This window comes from Piliocolobus tephrosceles, chromosome 10 (genome assembly GCF_002776525.5).
Source record: "Piliocolobus tephrosceles isolate RC106 chromosome 10, ASM277652v3, whole genome shotgun sequence".
Taxonomy (NCBI): Eukaryota; Metazoa; Chordata; class Mammalia; order Primates; family Cercopithecidae; genus Piliocolobus; species Piliocolobus tephrosceles.
The window spans coordinates 21,603,681-21,620,960 of record NC_045443.1 but is presented as its reverse complement, the minus strand read 5'-3'; the positions used below and the strand labels follow the sequence as shown (position 1 = coordinate 21,620,960).

General features: G+C 38.2%; 1 protein-coding gene across 1 annotated transcript in view; it reads right to left on the bottom strand.

Moving 5' to 3' along the window:
* Positions 1-7,731: 7,731 nt before the first annotated feature.
* The window catches only part of SLCO1B1 (solute carrier organic anion transporter family member 1B1), an 84,989-nt gene continuing 75,440 nt past the window's right edge, over positions 7,732-17,280 (bottom strand). Inside the window, exon 15 of the mRNA XM_023208936.1 lies at positions 7,732-8,546. Within this exon, the coding sequence (XP_023064704.1) occupies positions 8,336-8,546 (211 nt within the window). The 3' untranslated portion in view covers positions 7,732-8,335. The remainder of the gene's footprint in view (positions 8,547-17,280) is intronic.

Below are 17,280 nucleotides of genomic sequence, written 5' to 3'. Positions count from 1 at the left end.
TCACACCCAATGGGGCTATAAATATATCCCATTGTATTTAAAGAATTCACATTCATTAAAACTGAAGTATTTAGTTAAAAATTCTAAAAATAGAGTTAATAGATGAAGAGTAAAATATTTTCCTAGATTCCTTTCTATACAAGAAATTTTAATTCATTATTAATATTTAATTCACCCTTTATTTTAAAATTACAAATTGAAGAAATTATTATCTGAAACTTTGTATTTACTTTTTTCATTAATATGAATTGTTTTAAATTCATATTAATGAAAAATTAATAATAATTCAATAGGGTATTGATTTGTTTTTCTAAGACCAGCAGAGCGGGCACAAAAGAACCAGCGGGTAGGCAAGTGTAGGAGCAAAACTGCAAGTTTATTTTTGGTCACCTAAGGTGTGAGGGAGAAGTCTGTCTGCCTCCCGCGAAGGAGGCCGGCAGAGTCCCCCGTGGGGCTCTCCGACTGACTTCCCACAGTCCCGACATCCCGACAGCAGTGGGGCTGTGAGAAGGCCGCTTGGCTCACTGGCCAAGAGTGGCTTTTCTAGGAGTGGGAGGGCAATAGGCGGGGCACGGGCGTGTCGGGGGCGTTGGCAGGTGCAACCAGGTAAATCTTGGTCTCTTCGGATTGACGTCACCTGGCGCATGCCCAATTGATCTGCACCTTCCCTGGGCCGGCTGCATTTTTGCCCCCGCGGAAGAGTTGGGAGGGGGGGATGAAGAACACGGAAGTGCACCATCTTGCCTCCGTTCCTCCAAACAGGTATCTGTTGAAAGAAATTTCTAAGAAGCAAAGCATTCAAGATGTGGCCTGGCTATTTCTAATAGCCTATAAATAGATATGGGAGCAAATAAATAATTTAAAGTTGGAACTTATATTTAAAAGGAAAGCAGAGTGTAAAAGTTTGGAAAATGTGAAAAACTAGCAGCCTAGCCATGTGGTAAAGATAAAAAAAAAAAAAAAGGTTTTTGTGGGGAGATAAATGCAAGCATGTTGCAAACACTTATTGGAGATATTAGCATGACTAAAGGAGAGTCAAGTGCTAATATCCAAGACAATGAATAAAGGGCCTAAAGTCATTTCTGAGATCCTCTAGGCCGCCTCTCCCTAGAGACCTAAGAAAAGAAAGCAGTTTTCTGAACCAGGCCCATGGCCTTGTTTTTATGAGCAGCCTTGAGGGACTGATTCTGTGTCCTGGCTGCTCTGGTTCCAGCCTCAGCTCAAAGGGACTCAGGTGCAGCTTGGGTCACAGGTCCTGAGGGTGCAAGCCATAGATTTGTCAGTTTCCACGTGCTGTTAAGTCTGCAGATGCTCAGAATGCAAGCTTGAAGAAGGCCTGGGTAGTTTCCATCTAGATTTCAAAGGATGTATGGAAAAGCCTGCGTGCCCAGGTAAAAGCCTGCCACAGGGGTTAAACCGCTACAAACCAGCTCTACTAGGGAATGCTAGTGGTGTTAAAGTGCCCACATACAGTCCACCTGGGCACTTTGAGGAGCTGTGGAAAACGGGCTATTGCTCTCCAGACCCAAGAATGGTACAGCCAACAGAAGCTTGTGGCCTTAGTGTGGAACAGACTGAAGCACACAACTCCAACCCATCAGAGCAGCCACAAGAGATGCCCCCTGCAAAGCCACAGAAATGAAACTGCCTGAGGCCTTGGGAGTCAGCCTTTTGCACAAGTGTGCCCTATATGCAGAACATCAAGTCAAAGGAGATTATTTTGGAGCTTTAAGATTTAATGACTTCCCTGTTAAGTTCCAGACATATGTGAGGCCTATCGCCCCTTTCTTTCGCTTTATTTCTCCTTTTTGGAAAGGAAATGAATAACCCAATGCCTGTACTACTATTGTATTTTAGGAGTAACTAAATTAGTTTTGATTTCACAAGCTCATAGTGATGCACTAAGTGGCTAAGTTGGCTGGACTTCCTGGGTCAATAGGGACTTCCCTAAGCGGATTTTCCCCTAACCCAAAATGAGTCATAGCGGCAAGCTAAGGGATTGAAACTTCAACCAATCATATAGGGAATTTAAGCTCTAGCTGCAGCCTGATGTTTTTAACCAATCAGGCCCGCCAACCCACAAGTGGAGAGAAAATAAGCTAATTCTATAGGACAGAGAAAGGAAAACGGGAGAGGTCATAAGGGGATATAAGTATAAGACACCCAAGCCAGAAACAGCAACCCTTCTGGGTCCCCTTCCACTACATGGAAGCTGTACTTTCACTTTTGCTTTAATAAATCTTGCCGCCACACACTCTAGGTCTGTGCGTTTCTCTAATCAAGCTATAACACTCGCCACTGCAGTCCACGGCTTCATTCCTTGAAGCCCGTGAGACCATGAACCCTTCGATCAAGAAAAACCTTCGATCGGGAGACTTCTTGTCTCAATAGTTGAAGGAACTCATCTCCAGAAGAGACTTTGGATTTTGGATCAGATTTTGATTTAGTTGATGCTGGAACTATTGAGAAAGGGTGATTATATTTTGCAATGTGAAAAGAATATGATGTTTTTTGGGGTGCAGGGACAGAATGACATAGTTTGGATGTTTGTCCCCTCCAAATCTCAGGTTAATATGTTAAGAGAGGAGAAAGCAAAAAACCCAGCCAGGCAGCCAGTTAGGCTGGGTCCTCGGTTGAATTCGGTTGAATTCCTTTCAAACAAAAGAACAGCCTGCAGCCACAAATAAGGGAACTTGCACAGAGGGGCTTGCCTAAGACATGCTCACAGCCACACAAATAAGAAAGGCTACACAGGTGACGCGCCCAGACATGTCCGCAATGGAAAATTGCATCCCCTGACACATGTGAAGTAAGGGGAACAAAGGAATATGGAGCAACTCAAGCTAAGCGCTCACATGCACACTAAGAGAATGGGGTGGAGCCACCGGAAAGTTGTGCCTTTGCGAATAAGATGCCCACCCCTTATTTTTTTATTTTTTTATAAAAGCTTTTGCATTCAACTGTAAAAACAGCAACACTCTTCCAGGCCCCCTCTTCACAGCAGAGAGCTTTCTACTTTAGCTTATTAAGCTTCCACTCCAACATCACCCTTGGTGTCTGCACTCCTTAACTTTGCTGGTGCTGAGACAAAGAACTCCTGGTACTACCTTAGGCAACAAGAGACTGGTACATTGTGGTGCATTGGCGAGACTGCATCAGTGTGATTTTCAGTGTTGCAGGTGGGGATTGGTTGGAGATGAATAGATCATGGAATTTGATCCCTCATAAATAGACTAGCACCATCACTTAGTAATCAGTCAATTCTCACACAGTTAATTTACATCAGATCTGGTTGCTTAAAAGTCTGGGATTTCCCCTCTTCTCTCCCTTTTGCACCTGTTGTCACCATGTGACATGCAGGCTTCTTCTATCACCTTCCGCCATGATTGTAAGCTTCCTGAGGCTCCACTAGAAGCAGATGCCACTATCATGCTTTCTGTAAAGTCTGCAGAACCATGACCTGATTAAACCTCTTTTCTTCATAAATTACTTAGTGTCAGATATTTATTCATAGAAAAGCAATTACACTAATACTTGAAGTATGTTACTTCAATGAATAATTTCAACTGTAATGGGAATGGGAAGATGCAAGCTCGATTCCATCAGTCTGTTTTCTGCTTGTGGCTCTCTCACTTCCACTCACAGAGTCATTTTTGTCCATTTTTTCAATAGGAATTCTGGACATTCTTTTCAAGGAGTTGAGTCTGGTGTAAATATTCTCAGGACCAGGCAAAATATTCTCAGGACCAGGCAAAATTTGAGATTATTGCCTTCTTGGGATTATTTAGACACTTCTAATCACAAAGAGATTGTGTTGTTTTTAATTATTTTATTTGTGGTTACATAGTAGATATGTATATTAATGGGGTATATGAAATATTTTGATATAGGCATGCAATGTAAAATAAGCACATCATGGAAGATTATTAAAATAATCTTGAAAAAATTCTTAAACATGGTAATCTATGGGATACAGGAAAAGCAGTACTAACAGGGAAGTTTATAGCTATAAGTGCCTACACCACAGGTGTTTTCTGGTTGTTCTGTGGTCTTTTCGTCCTTCTTTCTTTCTTCCTATCTTCCTTAAGTGCAGGTGATTTTCTCTGGTGATATAATTTATTTTTTGCTTTTTATTTTTTGTGCATCTATTGTATGTTTTGTTGGTTTGGGGTTACCATGAGGCTTGCACTTACTATCTTATAACTCATTATTTTTAACCTAATAACAATTTAACACTACTTACATGAACAAGCAAAAATCAAAGTAATAAAAACTCTACGCCTTAACTTTATCTCCATGCTTTTTTACTTTTTCTTGTTTGTATTTATAGCTTACCGTACCATGTCCTGAAAAGTTGTTGAAGTTACATTTTTGATTGGTTCATCATTTAGTGTTTCTACTTAGAATAATAGATCACATACCACAGTTATGGTGCTATGACATTATATTATGCTGCATACTTACTATTAGCAGTGAGTTTTGTACCTTTAGGTGATTATTTATTGTTCAATAATGTTCTTTTCTTTCCATTTGAAGCACTTTTGTTAGCATGTCTTACAGGATGGGTCTGGTATTGATGACATTCCTTAGCTTTTGTTTGTCTCGCTAAGTCTCCATTTCTTCTTCATGTTTGAAAGGTGTTTTTCCTGGATATACTATTCTAGGGTAAAAGTGTTTTTTTTTTTTTTTTTTTTTTTTTTTTTTCCCTTCAGCACTTTAAATATGTTATGCCATGCATGCCTGTAAGGTTTCCAGTACAAACTCCGCTGCCAGAATTTCGGAGTGCCACTCTATCTTAATTATCTTGCTGCTTTGAGGATCATTTTTTTATCTTTGACCTTTGAGAGTTTGATTATTAAATGCTTTGAGGTAGTCTTCTTTGGATTACATCTGCTTGGTGTTCTACAACCTTCTTGTACTTGGATATATCTTTCTCTAAGTTTGATAAGTTATCTGGTATTATTCCTTTGAATACACTTTCTACCCCATCTCTTTCTCTACCTCCTCTTTAGGGCCCATAACAGATATGCTTTTTTGGGTCTATTTTCCATGTTCTGTAGGCTTGTTTTATTGTTTTATGTTCTTTTTTTTTCATCTCCTCTGTGTATTTTCAAATAACCTGTCTTCAAGTTCACTAATTCTTTGTTTTGCTTGATAAATTCTGCTATTAAAGGATTCTTATTCATTCTTCAGTATACCAATTGTATTTCTCAGCTACAGAATTTCTACTTCATTATTTTCAATTATTTTGATGTCCTTGCTAAATTTATCTGATAAAATCATGAATTCCTTCTTTGTATTATCTTGAATTTCTATGAGTTTCCTCAAAACAGCTATTTTGAATTCTCTGTCTGAAAGCTTACATCTCTCTCCTTCTCCAGGAATGGTTCCTGGTGCCTTATTTAGTTCACTTGGTGAGGTCATGTTTTCCTGGATGGTGTTGATACTAGTAGATATTTGTCGGTCTGGGCATTGAAGAGCAAAGTATTTATTGTAGTCTTGGCTGTTTGGGCTTATTTGCAGCTATCCTTCTTGGGAAGGGTTTCCAGGCATTTAAAAGAACTTTATTATTGTGATATAAGCTGTGTCTGCTTTAGGGAGGCCCCCAAGCCCAGTAATGCTGAGGTTTTTGCAAACTCGTAGAGGTGCCGCCTTGATGGTCTTGAACAACATCCAGGAGAATTGTCTGGATTTCCAGGCAGAGATTCTTGTTCTATTGGTTATTTTCTCCCAAACATACAGTCTCCTTCTCTGTTCTGAACCAACAAAATCTAGGTTTGGAGTGGCATGAGCAGCTCTGTGGCCTCCAGAACTATGACAACATTGGGTTACACCTGAAGCCAACACATTTCTGAGTCTTGCCCAAGGTCTGCTATCATTACTCCCTGACTACTGCCCATGTTTGCCCATGGGGCTCTACAATCAGCAGGCAGCAAAGCCAGCAAGGCCTGTGTCCTTCCTTTCAGGATGGTGAGGTCCCCCAGGCCCCAGAGGTGCCATCCAGGAGTCAGAGACTAGAGCCAAAACTCGTAAAGGCTACCTGGTGTCCTATCATATAGTGGCTGAGGTGTCACTCAAACCACAAGACAGTCTTTCCTACTCTTCCCTCACATTTCCAAATACAGGGGAGCCTCAACCCATAGCCACAACCACTTCAGGCCCACAGGGAGTACTGCCAGACTACTGCCAATGTTTCCTTAAGGCCCAAGGGCACTTTAATCAGCTTCTATTGAATTCTGCCTGACCTGGGATTCAACTTGCAGGACAGTGGGCTCCTCTCTGGCCAAGGGCAGGTTCAGAAATGCTATCCAAGAGTCAAGTCCTGGAACCAGGGACCTCAAGAGTCTGCTTAGTGTGTTAACTCCTGTGATCTCTCTGGTATCTGAAGCCAGCAAGACTTGGAGACTCACCCAAGGCTCTCAGTGTAGTACCTGGGTATCAATATTATTGTTTATTGTTGATTAATGAGACATACCAGTCTGATGATTGATTTTTAATTTTTACCCAAGCGATTTATGCACAAAGTTGTAAAAATGAGATTACATCAAAAATCTCATATTGAAAATGAGTTTTTCTCTGCTTGTTATTACTGCTTTCTGGAGGCAAGCATTTACAACTCTTTTTAGCTATTTCTTCTGTTTACCTCCATATTTCTAATACTTTTAAGTACAGATTGATCCTGTGATCCTGCTAGTTTTTATTCCTGAAATACTTCATTTTATTCAACTTCACTTTATTGCACTTCACATATTTTGGTGTTTTTTTGTTTTTTTCAAATCGAAAGTTTGTGGCAATCCTGCATCAAACAAGTCTATTGACATCAGTTTTTCAAAAATATGTGCTCACTTTATGTCTCTGTGTCACATTTTGCTAATTCTCACAATATTTCAGACGTCTTCATTGTTATTGTATCTGTGATAGTGACCTGTGGTTAGTGATCTTTGATGTTGCTATTGTAATTGATTTGACTTGCCACTATCCATGCGCATATAATATGTGGAACTTAATCAATAAAATTGTGTGTGTTCTGAATGCTCCGCCAACCAGCTATTGTTACATTTCTCTCCTTGGGCCTTCCTATGTCCTGAGACAGAACAACATAGAAATTAAGACAATTAATAACCTTACAATGACCTCTAGGTGTTTGAGTGAAAGAAAGAGTCACACATCTCTCATTTTAAATCAAATTTAAGAAATGATTAAGTTTAGTGAGGAAGGCATATCAAGAGCCAGGGTAAGTCAAAACTAACCATCTTGCATTCAATAGTTAACCAAGTTGTGAATGCAAAAAGAAAGTACTTGAAGATAATTACGAGTCCTACTTCAGTGAACACACAAATAATAACAAAGTGAAACACACTTAATGCTAATATGGAGAAAACTTCAGTAGCCTGGTTAGAAGATCAAAGCAGCCACAATGTTCCCTTAGGCCAAGTCTAATCTAGAGTAAGGTCCTATCTCTCTGTCATTCTATGATAACTAAGAGAGGTGGGAAAGCTGCAAAAGAAAAAATGCTGTAGAATTTAGTTCATGGGGTTTAAAAAAAGAAGCTGGTTTCATTACCTACGTGCAAAGTGAAGAAGCAAGTGCTGATATAGAAGGTGCAGCAAATGATCCAGGAAAGCTAGCTAAGATGAGAGTGGCTACATTAGTCAAAGTCAACTTTTCCTAATCCATTAAATCCAATAGAAACTTAACACATAATGTAATATGTTGTTTGACAATCACAGCTTGTAAATATTGGAATGTCTTTATTTCTTCATTAATATTTAAACGTATTCTAAATTTACTTTACGAAAATAATTATACATTAAGAAAGTCTGTGAAATATATAATTTTATGTGAGTAACAGATATTATTGTAGCATGCATCCAGGCTAGACTTCAGGCCTCAGTATTACAGTTCAAACTGCACATTTGTTTGTTTAATAAAAAATAGACATTAGGCATTTCTCTTTACTTAGGATATTAATCTACCTCCTTCTTTTTAACCTCTACCTGTATTCTACTCATTTGTTTTATTAAGAATTACAATTACTTAAACAAGTATTTTTTCTTTTATTACACAATAACCATGCCTCTTACTTTAAATTTGTATGGATCTTATAGTCTAGCCTTAACCACAAATACATAGCTATAACATAACAATGAGTACTCTCATTTTTTCTACATATAGTTTGTTTTATTATAAATTCATAGGCTTATTAATACTTTCACCATAAAAGATGTGGAAATTCTCAGTGAAAGGACCAGGAACTCCTCAAAAATAACATCTTACTGAATCAATGCAATGCTGTTTGGAAACACAGAAGCAGAAGTAGCTTTTTTTTCTCCCCTTAATAATGTGTTTCACTATCTGCCCCAGCAGAAGGGACAACATGTTTATTGTTATTTAAGGATTCTAAGTTTGCTTCATCCATGACACTTCCATTTTCTGATGCATTGATATCTTTATCTTGAAATTTTTTCTTCATGGCATAAATTAATATAATATATAAAACAAGTGATGAGACTCTTAACACTGAAGATAAGCCCAAGTAGACCTTTCTGTGGAAACAGACAAAATAGAACAATAAATCATTTTAAATTGTGTATAATAACTTACAACATTTCCTTCAGTATCCGGATCCTAAAGAAAAAAATAAAATTAGAGATAAAATATTAAGACAATAATTCTAATAATTATTTGTATTGGGGCATAATGATAGATATTTTATTATTGTAATAGGGTCATGAAGCCATAGAAACTATGCTCTAGTTGCCTCTGGCCTTCTTCATAGCAGGAGAAAAATATACAACCCAAGCCCTCTTAAGCTATCCCACCCCACCTACAGCTGGGAGGAGACACTGAGAAGTATGTTTGAAATTTATAATCCAGAGGTTACTGGATTATAACTAAAATAATTAAACCTAAATATAGGCCTGTAGAATGCTATCCCTTCTCCAGCACCTCACGCCCTATTAATAAAGGCTTATCAAAGCAGTTCCTTTTACCCAATGCATTAAGCTTAACTGTAATGAAAAAAATTGCCAGTCATACCAAAAGTGAAAAAAAAACTTAGATTGAGAAAAGAGTAAATAAGCTTAAAACCAGATCTAGATATGTCAGAGATGTGGAAATTTTCAAAATGGAATTTAAAACAACTATGATTAATATGTTAAGGGTTCTAATCAATAAAGTAGACAGCATTCAAGAACAGATGGGCAATGTAAGTATAAAAATAAAAATTTTAAGACTCCAAGAAAAATGCTAAAAATAAAAAATTTTGTAGCAGAAATAAAGAATGCCTTTGATGGGTTTATTGTTAGGTAGAACACAGCTGACGAAGACTCTCTAATTTGAAGATACATCCATGAAAACCTCCAAAACTGAAAAGTAAAGAGAAACAAGACTAAAAAGTAAGCCAATTGATATTATATAAAAATTTTGAGACAATTATATAAGTGGGTGTATGGAAAGGTTAGAAGGAAAACAAAGAGAAAAGGAGCAAAATAAATATTTTTAAAAAATAATTACTGGCCAGGTGCAGTGGCTCACACCTGTAATCCCTGCACTTTGGGAGGCTGAGGCGGGAGGATCACTAGGTCAGGAGTTAGAGACCAGCGTGACAACATGGTGGAACCCGTCTATACTGAAAATACAAGAACTAGCCAGGTGTGGTGGTGGGTGCCTGTTATCCCACCTACTCAGGAGGCTGAGGCAGGAGAATCACTTGAACTCGGGAGGCAGGGGTTGCAGTGAGCCAAGATCATGCCATTGCACCCCAGCCTGGGCATCAGAGTGAGACTTCATCTCAAAAAAAAAAGAAAATGTTACTAAGAATTTCTCTTAAATTAATGTCAGACACTAATCACAGATTCGGGAACCTTAGAAAATGCTAAGAATTTATCCTTTGAGTTACAAACAATTCAACTACACTTCCTAAGTTATTTTAAAATATACAAATAAGTTATTATTGATCAGAAAAACTACATGTAGGTGTGTTATTTTCAAATTACAGAAAGTCAGAGATAAAGAAACTTTTTCCTGAAACTAACCAGAAAGAAAAACAAATTTTATCTATAGGGGAGAAAATATGTCAGGCTTCTCTTCAGAAACCATGCAAGCAAGAAGAGAGTGGAGTGAAATATTTAAAGTCTTAAGAGAAAAAAAATCACCAACTTAAAATTCTGTATTCTGTGAAATTCTTTTAAAAGTAAAGTAGAAATAAAGACATTCTCAGACAAACAACAATTGAAGAAATGCTTTTCCAGCACATCTTCCTTGTAAGAAATGTTAAGAGAAGCTTTTCAGAGAGACTCATATAGGTCAGAAACTTGACATACACAAAGAAATCTAAATAAAAATTTATAATTATACAGTCATATAAAATCAGAGTCATATAGACTATTCAGTTGACCACAACAGAAGAAAAAGGAATAGAAGACAAAAATAGGTCAAAGAACAAGTATAACTAATAGAAAATAGTAAAATTATGATCAACATTAGTCTAACAACATCAGTCACTTTTAATGTCAATGATCTAAATCCACCAATTAAAAGACTGAGTTTGTTAAAGGATTGAAAAGAAGAAACAAACTATATGTAGTCTCTGAGAAATCTACTTTAAAGATGTATAGATTAAAAGTAATTAGATGCAGGAAGATATATCATGCTACCACTGATAAAAATAAAAATAGTCAAGTTCTTTTCAAGATGGCTGACCAGGGACATCAAATTACAATTCTCCTCAGAAAGAAGATCAAGGTTACTGGTGAATAAGGAAGTTCCAAATGAAAAACTGAGGAAAGAGAGCCAGGAACTGTTAAAGTGCCCATAAGAAGAAGCTGTGGTGCAGTAAAAGTCTGGCAATAATCAACCCCCAGATAACCCTGTGAAAACATAGCTAAAAGTGCTTCTCTGCTCCCCTCACATGTCTGATAATATGCTGACCACCAAATTGTTGGGAATTTCCTCTGCCCTCTTGACCCAGGGTAATGCTATTGGTAGCAATTTGGGAACTCCCCAGGGACAGACAACCGGGTGGCCAGCCTGCACAGGTACGGCTGCACCACCTTCCTATCTAAAGGAAGGAGGTGCCACACTGTTTGTGCATCTGTGGTATGCCACTGCCCTGCCTGAGGATTCTCCATCTTTGAGTCACCACACCACCAAATTCCTGGCAAACATATCCAACAAACTTCTCTGACTTTGGCAGGCACAGGGGTCAGTGGACTTTGGGGAAACAGCAGGACCTCTGGAGATCTAACTCTCAGTGTGTTCTTCCCCTAAGAGAGTGGGGACTGTAGCCCACTATAGCTTTCCTGGGGACAAAGAGAACATGGGTACAGCGACAATTACTAAAGGAGGCGGTACCAACACTCAGGAATGAATCTGGGTAGACGGTGATTTCCCACCCTCTCCACTGTACACTGTTGTGGATACAGCAGTGGTTCTTCCTGCTGAGGACTGGCATGTGTGCACTCAGATAAAGCATCTTTTATGTTTTTTGCCGGAGTTGCAGCCCAGATAAAAGTGAACCTGCACTGCTTGGGCTTACATGAAGAGCGGGGTCCAGCTACCCCTCCCTACACATAACAGTAGTATCCTGGTAATGGAGGACAAACCGGTCATGGAGATGCCTGCTCTGGACTTGGGAAAGAGGCTCCACCCTGAATCCATTTTTATGATAGTCACTAGAGGGGCATGCCTGCAGCCTGCAGCTGCACTGTGGCCAGGAAACAGAGGACAAGGACTTTGTGGACTGAAGGTCACGAGCCCTGTAACAGGGGCATGAGAGTGAGGCAGATTATGTTTCTGCCAGCTGAGAATGAGAAACTGGTGGACCTCCCCGGCCCATTTCCACCAAATTTTACATATCCATACATGATTTCTTTATACCACATCCCATCAGGGCCAGGGAAAGTGCTTCAATTCAATTTCGGTCTAACTGAGGACAAATTGGCTCTCTCTCTTAAGTACCATCTACTGGATTGCAGCCTGAACTGTCCACCAAATTAAAAACGTGCCACCAGAATAGCTTAGAGCTAGCCCTTAGATAAAATTCCTGAGACCTCCATACCCTCACCCCATAAGAGATAGTGTGTCAGATCATACATTCAATATATCATAACAACAAGTAACATCTAAGAAAACCACTGCACAGAATCTATCCACAACCAAGGGAACCCTACTAAGCCTTGGCCTTATGAAACCCAGAAATGAGGCCAAACCATCCTGCACAACATACACCACAGTCATATCCTCAAGGGAAGAAATAATAAAAAATTTAAAATGTCCTATTCAAACAACAGAAAATTCAAAATAACAAGCGCCAGCTTTCTCAAATGAGAAGAAATCAGCACAAGAACTCTGGCAGGACAAATAGCCAGAATATCTTGACAACTCCAGAGGGTCACACTAGCTCTCTAGCAACGGACATTAATCATATTGAAAAGTTTGAAATGACAGACAAAGAATTCAAAATATAAATTGCAAGAAAACTTAATAAGATCCAAGAAAAAGTTGAAAACCAATAAGTGAAACCAGAAAAACAATTTAGGATATGAAAGGTGAGATAGATATATTAAGAAAAAACCCAATAGAACTTCTGGAATTAAAAAAAGTTACCAAAAGAATTCCAAAATACAGTTGGAAACTTTGACAATAAATTAGACTAAACATAAAAATTAATTAAAGGTATTTGTGATAGTTAATAATGAGTCTCAACTTGATTGGATTGAAGGATGCAAAGTATTGATCCTGGATGTGTCTGGGAGGGTGTTGCCAAAGGAGATTAACAATTGAGTCAGTGGGCTGGGAAAGGCAGAACTACCATTAATCTGAGTGGGCACCATCTAATTAGCTGCCAGCATGGCCAGCATATAAAGCAGGCAGAAAAACATGAAAAGACTAGACTGGCTTAGCCTCCCAGCCTACATCTTTCTTCCATGCTGGGTGCTTCCTGCCCTCAAACATCAAACTCCAAGTTTTTCAGCTTGGGACTTGAATTGGCTTCCTTGCTCCTCAGCTTATGGATGGCCTATTGTAAAACCTTGTGATCATGTGAGTTAATACTCCTTAATATGCTTCCATGTAATATATATATATGATATATATATGAGATATATATATATATGATTGTGTGAGTTAACACTCCTTAATATGCTCCTATATATACATAAAATCATATTATATATATTCTGTTAGTTCTCTATATGTAGATTATATATAATATGATATATAGGATATATATAATCTAGATATATATAATTATATATATAATCTATGTATATCATATTTTATACATATATATATTCTATTAGTTCTATCCCTCTAGATAACCCTAATACAATCTCGAAACTGGTCTTTCAAATTAACACAGTCATTAAAAAAAAAAAAAACAGAAGGTAAAAAAATGAGTGATGCCTTTGAGAAACATGGAGCTATTTAAAGAAACAAGACGTATGAATTATTAGCACTATTGAGAGAAAAGAAAAAGTAAGCAACTTAGAAAACACAGCTGTGGGAATAATTCAGAAATTAAAAAATAGTCTTGCTAGAGAGCTTCACATCCGTATACAAGAAATTCAGAGAACACCTATGAGATACTATACAAAACAACCATTCTAGATGAATATAGTCATCAGATTGCCTATGTTCAGCATGAAAGAACAAATTTTAAAGGCAGCTAGAGAAAAGGGCCAAATTATTTATGAAGGAAATACCATTAGACTAAAGGTGAACTTCCCAGCTGACACACTGCAAGCTAGAAGAGATTAGGGGCTTATTGTTAGACCTACAAAATAATAATAATAATAATGACAGCCAAGAACCTCATAACCTCCCAAATGAAGATTTGTAAATAAAGTAGAAATAAAGTATTTCCCAGACCAGTAAATGCTAAGGAAATATGTCACCACCAGATCAGTTTTAGAAAAAATGCTCAAAGCAATTCAAAACAGGAAAGAAAGACCAATACTTGCTACCATAAAAGCACACATAATTAGAAAGCCTACAGATCCTATTAAGTAACTACACAATGGCATCTACAAAGCAACTAACAACAGTATGAGAGGTACAAAGTCTCACATATCAATATTAACTTTAAATGTAAATTGCCTAAATGCTTTATATAGGAGATGTAGAGTAGCAAAGTGGATTTAAAAATAAAAAAGACAACCTTCTGTTGCCCTTAAGGAATCCATCTCATATGTAAGGACACCCATAGACTTAAAGTAAAAGGATGAAGAAAGATCTACCTTTCAAATGGAAAGCAAAAACAAGCTGAAATTCCTCTCTTTGTATCAAATAAAATAGACCTTAAACAAACAACAGTTTCAATAAAACCCAAATGAATGCATTATATAATGATAAAGATGTAACTAATCTAAATATATACACACTCAATACTGAAGCAATCATATTTATAAAATAAATACTACCAGACCTAAGCAAAGAGATAGAAAGTAATACAATGAGAAATAAGCTTCCACACAAGACTGACAGCACTAGGCAGGCACAACATCAAGGCCAAAAGCTAAAACAAAATTTCGACTTGAACTAGACTGTTTACCAAGTGGATCTAATAGATTTCTAGATAATACTTCACCCCAAAATCAGAGAAAATGCATTTTTTAATCTGTTTATAAAACATTCTCTAAAACTAACCACACTCTAAGTCATAAGTCAAGTCACAATACATTTTTTAAAATATCAGAATTATAACAAACATCTTCATGAACCACAGTGGAATAAAAATAGAAATCAATATCAAGAGCAGCTCTCAAAACTACACAATTACAAGAAACCTATATAACTTGGCCCTGAATTACTTTTGGGTAAATAACAAAAGTAGGGCAGAAGACAATTTTTTTGTTTTAAACAAATGAAAATCGAGACAAAGTATATTAAAACCTGTAGGATATAGCTTAAACAGCGTAAAGTGGAAAGCTTATTGCACTAAATGCTTATGAAATTGTCCCTGCAAAATTATAACTGAGACAATGAAAGAGATCTGATCTAACCAACTCCATCTTGCTTCTATCCTCCAAGCTGTTCTTGTTCATTTCTGGGTGTAAGCCGAACTAATTCTGGGAGAAATTTAATTTACAGCTTCGAGTTTAAAACTAAGACAGTAACAGTCCTTTCCCAAAACAAACCAGCTTCTTGCTTGGGAAACAGACTACCTTTGTAGGACTAACAAATTAGCCAAAAGATTAGAAATTACGATTTAGGAGTAATGCATCTGGAGGCTACAAGATTCTGACTCTACCCAAATTGCTCCTGAGGCTAATAGCACTATTGAAAACCTAGGATCAATACTTGATATATTTTGCAGATCCTGAAATTCACAGATGGGCTTACACCACCCAGACTGATAAACTGACTTATCTCAAGCTGTGGCCCCCTCCCAGGAAGTGATTCAGGACAGTATCAATACCCTATGATTTCATCTCTGACCTGACCAATCAGAACTCTTGACTCACTGCCCCCCCCCACCCACCAAATTATCTTTAAAAACTCCAGTCCTCAAATTCTCAGAGAGAATGATTTGAGTAATAACAAAACTCTGGTGTCCTGCACAGCTGGCTCTGCATGAATTACTGTTTATCGCAATTCCCCTGTTTTGATTAGTAACGTCTTTCTTGATAAATAAGCTCTGTCTAGGCAGTGGGCAAGGCGAACCCATTAGGTGGTTACACACTTGGGGTCTCATCTGGGATTGCCCTTGTGCCTACCTGCCCATGGTTCAGTAGCCCTGCTCTGGTGATGGATCCAGAGGCCAATTCAAGCGACTGCCTAGTTCTCTTGGACTGTGGGCTGACTCTGGCACTGTCTCTACTGACAGGGTGCTGCTGACCCAATGCGCATGGATTTAATTGCAATGGAGAAATAGTTCCTGGAAATAGTGTCTGTCTCTAAACTAATTTGGTGAGTATTCTAGGCACTGCCAACACCTCCTTCCTTCTCCCAATTGGTTTGGCTCATTTGGGGATCATGATTTGGCTTCTTTAGGGGCCTTGGTTTGGCTCCTTTGGGGTCCTTGGTTTTTTTTTTTTTTTTTTTTTTGAGGTCTCAGTTCAGCTCCTTTGGAGGTGTTGGTTAGCTTTCTCTAATTAGTAGGAACAGTCTTGGTTCAGGAGATTTCTCTTCAATCAAAAAGATTTCAGGGAGATTTCTTAGGTGGAGAATAGAAGGTTCATTTGGGAGGAATACTCGGAATTCTTGGTTAGAAGTTGTGGTTTGGAAGGTCTTCTGTCTGTCTTGTTTTTGTTGTGTGTTTGTTTGTATATGTGGAGGAGACCTCTAAAGGAACTACTGATGGAAGTGTAGGCCATCTAACTCAGAAAACTCTCATTGTCTGGTCACATTCAGTGAGTCCTGAAGGAAGCTCAAAAGGCTTGACTTTGGGTGACTGTCCACTTCTTCATCTTGCCCAGAGAACTGAATTCCCAGTTGGAGGTTATCTCGCCAAACCTTGAGTGGATCAGAGATGACAGGGACCAATGAAAGAAAGTTTGAGCCTTGCCAGGTCAATACTGGGTGCTGAATGAGGTGACAAATGTCTGTTTTGTTATGTGTATTTTGCTAGGCAGGGGTGGAAAATGTTAATTTGATTCCTCATGAAGCCCATTGGGCAGCATCTTGCAAAAATGAGAAGCTTTTGCCTATGGTTTTACAAAACAGAAAAGGATAATTTTCTTTTATAAAGTGGCTTGGCCCCCAAAGCTACAGTGCGATGAGTAGGGTCATCAAAAGCCACTTCGTTCTTCTGGAAGTGCAGAGAAAGGGAACCTGGAAACATGGCATGCTGGCAAAAGGGGTAAGAATTTCTTACCAGCCAAGCTTCTGGTCTCTGTCTCTGTCTTTCTCTCTCTCTCTCTCACTCTGTATGTGTGTAGTCTGATTAATAGAAAAATGAATTTTTCAGGCTAGTCTTAGGCTTTAGCAAATCTGGTGTACTTTGTCCTAAGAATTTGTCTTTTAGTGTTGTTCTGTAATGGAGAGGGGTATCATGGGAAAGAATATAGAAAGTAGCCTTAGGATTCCTATAAGCCTACTTTTTAAGCCAGCCTTTCAGGCTGGTCAGTAACAAATTTTGCTGTGTGTTTCTGAAACCTATACTGGATGAGATTTCCCTCTCATCTTGTTTTATGCCTTGGGAGCTTGACCTTGTAACCATGTGGCAGTACTTACTCTTGGTCTCTGCCATCTAGAGGACAGGAATTTTGTGGTTAATGTTAGCCCTAAAAATTATCTTGAACAGTTAAAAGCCTTTGCAAGCTTGAAATTGGTTGC